We start from the raw sequence: 5,013 nt of genomic DNA on the forward strand, positions 1-5,013 counted from the left end.
TTCTAAAGGGTCATCGAGATAGAGATAGAGACAGCGGAAGCGGAGCAAGCGGCACGGGGCGGAGGCAGTGGATTGAGTTGATCCATTAGTACAGGAAGTTCCAGGTCGATAGCCGGCTCCATATCCTCCAGATACGGATTCAGTTCCATTCGCATTTGATCTAGAACCAGCTAACGTCGAAATAATGGCTTGCTTGCCCTACTCTTTCTATAAGGAACCAGCGATCGAAGATTCTCGAGCATCCTCCTTGCCAGCAGCTTGCCCAACATCCCTTCCATTTATAGAGCCCCCCGTAGCGGAGACAGGGGCAGACACGGGTGACCGAGCTAGGAGATAATAGCAGATGAATATACAAATCCATTGCTGACGAGGCCGATTTTCCCTGACCTCCGTTTGGGCTTATGGTGCCACGAGACCTCTCGAGTTTAGTTAGGGGACTGGGGAACGAGCTCTATCTAGATATGTTATTCGTGGTTCCGAGTCAATGGGATCAATTGGTTATGAGTAAGCTGCTACTAGTGGCTAAGCGACTCGATCCCGAACCATCACTACCACTGGTGAATCTGAAGAGCGAGGGGACACTAGGACCCCAACTATAGCCGGGCGGGGGGGAACTCTAGGGTGCCCGGTGCCCCGGCTCCTATTGGGAATTCTTTATCCCAGTCAACCGTTTCTAGCTCCGCAACCGGTCGGGAAGGGTCTCGATCCCGATCATATACTGGCACCTGAACCGATTCCCCATAGAATTTTAGGGCAAGGTAAACCTTAAAGGGTGCCTCTGCTATAGCTACTCCTCATGCAGGTGGCTCCTTTCTGAACTGGTGTGGCATATTCACAGGTTCCGGGTCGACTGATCCAAGTCCGCTATATAGAGTAGGGCTGGTGCTGCTTCAGCTGCTGAATCAACTGGCCCTTAGAATAGTAGGGCAATCGGGTCAACTGTCTCTGCTAATGGAAGGAACACGTGCTTTCGGATGTGCATCACCTATGGGCGGGTAGGAACAACATGGGATGTTGTAAGCACTTGTGGGAAGACGATAGGATTGTAGGAGCAGCGAGGAATGTAGTAACATTGAATGGAACACGAATGGAATAACCCAATGGTCGACCGCCCTCCCCCCACGGCACCGAGGATCGCGCCCCATCGAAGGATCGAACACCGTTGCCCCATAGGAAGGATAGGTGGGGAGCGGTCATCTACTCTGTCCCACTCTATAGACGAGTCATGGGTCATCTCTCTTATATACGCTGCGTGATGGATGAATCGCCGCATGCACTAACCCTGCAAAAAGGAGTGGTCCTCCCCTACTATCTATAGGGCGGCCCCTACTATAGATAGCTGGGGGATAAGATATGCCGGTGAAGGCTGGAGATTACACACGGGATTGTTCGAGCAAGAAGGATCATGCGCCATCGAACTATAGTTGCATGATGGGGGTCACCGATGATGGTTGGTCATCTACTCCCCGGTCATCTCATACGTTATATGATGGGGATCATGACGGGGATCGCCGCCCACTCCGCTCGATAGACCGGGTCGCCCGGGGGCGCTCGGCCTTGACCGTCAATGCAGTGTACCGTTCACTATCTATAGTCCTGCATCACTAGAGGACTATACTATGGCATCACTTCACACTACTATACTCTCCCCTACTATGGATAGGGGCCCCCCCCCAATCAATAATTTGGATAGGCTCCCAGCGGGGGTCGGACGAGTACCGTCAGGTCCTCTCCCTCCAAGCTATTCTATTAGGAGAGGGGCGTTTCTCGATATAGGTAGGGGGCCTCGATGAACCGGGTGATTCTCACCCTTTCTCATTGAGAAAGAGAGGTGAGCCTCCCCTCCCTTTCTACCCGCATCTATAGTGGGGGGTTCCAATCGGAGTAGACATCTATGGGATGGATTAGTACTAGCAACAGCGGCATAAAAGCAATCAACGGAAAACAAGACTGACCCCGTAGGGGCCTAGCCGGAAGAACCAATCTAAGCCTGCAGGGTGGGAATGATGTTCTCTCCAAGCATCGGGTGTGAGGCCTACCCACTGTTCATCTGGAGCATGCGATAAAAGTTATGGCTGGTCTATTTTATCCATCTCCTAGTTTCACTAGCAGGCTTATTAATTAACAGAGGTTTCCCCGCAGTGCCCGATTCTAGATCAAGAGCGTCGAAACAATGCTAATAATGAGAGGGGAAAGCACCCAACTTCTATCATACGGGGCTGTGCGGGTGGTCGGGACATGCTTCCTTATTAGCGAGTTGGGGCTGGATGCTCCTACTGAATCGAAACAGTTCACTACGCCCTACTATTTGAGAGGGCTCTACGGGGGGCCTACTAGAACTAGTGCCGGGGTGGGGCCTTTCTATAGTTGATAGTAGGGCCCCCGGGACATGGAATGGGTCTAGCTCACGATAAAGCTGCTTCTCAGAGGTCCATAGAATTGTAGGGCGGCTAGAATTCTTTTCAACTTCAATTGATTCTATACGTAACATGCCTGGCCACTCATGTGACGTATATAGACTGCATCGTTATACTAGAGTCTAGTTTGGCCTAGACTATCTCCCGGGCCCTATAGATAGTAGACCGTGTCGTATCTCCGAAAACAAGGATTCCCCACATCTACCTACACAACGATCTGCATGGGGATAGACACACAAGCCCGATCGGGGGAGTCTAGGTGCACCGATTATTCCCCACATCTACCTACACAAGCCCGATCTGCATGGGGAAGTCGATGCCGATTAGCTTTTTAAGGATAGGCAAATCTTTTTTGGTGCCATAGTAGATTAATAAACCTGCTAGCCCTTGAGAATAGTAGGGCGGGATTGGCACCCGGAAATTTCCATTGAGGGGGAGTCGAATTGAGGGGACAGAGACATGACACAACGATTTTCCATTCTCAAACAACCCATATTCTCCACACTGAACCAGCATTTGATAGATTATCCGACCCCGAGCAATCCGAGTCATTGGCGGGGGTTTGGTTCGTTAGCTGGTATTTGTCCAGCCATTCAGATAGTGACCGGCGTTTTTCCAGCTATGCATTACACACCACATGTGGATCTAGCTTTCAACAGCGTAGAACATATCATGAGAGATGTTGAAGGGGGCTGGTTGCTTCGTTATATGCATGCTAATGGGGCAAGTATGTTTCTCATCGTGGTTTACCCCCATATTTTTCGCGGTTTGTATTATGCGAGTTATGACAGTCCTAGGGAATTTGTTTGGTGCCTCGGAGTTGTCATCTCCCTGTTAATGATTGTGACTGCTTCTATAGGACATGCACTACCTCGGGGTCAAATGAGCTTTCGGGGAGCTACGGTAATTACAAGCTCAGCTAGCGCCATACCCGTAGTGGGAGATACGATCGTGACTTGGCCGTGGGGTGGTTTCCCCGTGGACAATGCCACCTTAAATCGTTTCTTTAGTCCTCATCATCCACTCCCTTTTATTCCAGTAGGCGCCAGTCCTCTTCATCTGGCCGCATTGCATCAATATGGATCGAATAATCCATTGGGTGTGCATTCAAAGATGGATAAAATCGCTTCTTATCCCTATTTTTACGCGAAGGATCTAGTAGGTCGGGTAGCTTCCGCTATCTTCTTTTCCATTTGGATTTCTTGTGCTCCTAATGTATTGGGGCATCCCGACAATTATATACCCGCTAATCCGATGGCCACCCCGCCTCATATTGTGCCGGAATGGTATTTCCCACCAATCTATGCCATTCCTCGCAGTATACCCGACAAATTAGGAGGTGTAGCCGCAATAGCACTCGTTTTTCCACCGCTTTTGGCTCTCCCTTTTCTGAAAAGTTCGTATGTTCGTAGCTCAAGTTCTCGTCCGATCTACCAGAAACTCTTTCGGTTTTTCCTGGCGGATTGCTTACTATCAGGTCGGATCGGATGTGAACCCGTGGAGGCACCATATGTGACTATTGGACAAATTCCTTCAGTAGCTTTCTTCTTGTTCTTTGCCCTAACGCCCATTCTGGGACGAGTTGGAAAGAGAATGACCGATTATTACACCAATCACTTACAATTCGAGGGCATCGACCGAACTATCTCCTCCGATGCCATAGAATAGTAGGGGCCCACCCTCGATTCTAGCCCTTATTATAGCAGGCGTCATTAATGAACGGCTCGCCCAACTTCTATTGCCCCCCACCCACCCCGGGTGGGAGGAGGCTATGGTACTGCAGTCAAGCCCTCGACATTATATGGACCCACTTTTCTCGACATCTCGACCAACCGGTCGAGCCCGAGGGCGCTCTCCCAATGCAGACCCACCCCACCCCCCTACTAGAGTTAATTAGAAGAGGGGGAGGCGGGGTTTTAAGGCGGTCGAGAGCCCGTGGGGGGGGCGGTGAGCGATAATTGAATTTGGCGAACCGCCCCGGACTACCCGGGAGAGGACCGCCCCACTAGACTATTGAACCCCCCCGACTACAGTTTAGTTCAGTGTAGTCTAGCCCGGGCCCTTACTCTAGCAGGTTCCAGTAAAGAATTGACTGGTAGACTCTAGTTGGCTTTTAGTTGAGTTGAGTCTAGAAAGGTGGTCTAGTGCCGGGTAGCCCTACCCCCCACCCTCATAGCTTCCCCCATGCTTTCCGTTGGTAAAAACTGACCACCCGAATCCCTATATCTCCGGTTGTATCTTGACAGTAGTCTCTTTACCGCAGATCTTGACTAACTATTCGTACGCTTCATTCTGGAGATATATATATCTATCTATCTCTATCTATCTATCTATATATATATATAGATAGATATATATAGATATATATAAGAGATATAGAGATAGAGGAAATGGAACTACAGCAATGATGCCCCAACTGGATCAATTCACTTATTTCGCACAATTCTTCCGGTGTTGCCTGATCTTCTTCGTTTGTTGTGCTGGAATAAGATATGTGCCAGGTGTGATAGTGGTGCGGCTCTATCTAATCTGTAGGAGGCTATCGGACCCGATATCTGAGGTTCTTCCACCTTGGTTTCGGGTCCTATTTCCATTG

General features: G+C 49.8%; 1 protein-coding gene across 1 annotated transcript; it reads left to right on the plus strand.

The window, feature by feature from the left end:
* The first annotated feature begins 1,537 nt into the window (after positions 1-1,537).
* Positions 1,538-4,810, plus strand: LOC131872935 (cytochrome b-like). The gene has a single exon (XM_059216177.1). It carries the CDS (start codon positions 2,877-2,879, stop codon positions 4,083-4,085), a length of 1,209 nt encoding a protein of 402 aa, XP_059072160.1. The 5' UTR covers positions 1,538-2,876; the 3' UTR covers positions 4,086-4,810.
* Positions 4,811-5,013: the final 203 nt, after the last annotated feature.

Source organism: Cryptomeria japonica, unplaced genomic scaffold (genome assembly GCF_030272615.1).
Source record: "Cryptomeria japonica unplaced genomic scaffold, Sugi_1.0 HiC_scaffold_898, whole genome shotgun sequence".
In the NCBI taxonomy this organism is placed as follows: Eukaryota; Viridiplantae; Streptophyta; class Pinopsida; order Cupressales; family Cupressaceae; genus Cryptomeria; species Cryptomeria japonica.

What these genes read in the sequence shown, in the direction of transcription:
- LOC131872935 (XM_059216177.1), top strand. Translation starts at nt 2,877, where the DNA reads ATGACACAACGATTTTCCATTCTCAAACAACCCATATTCTCCACACTG.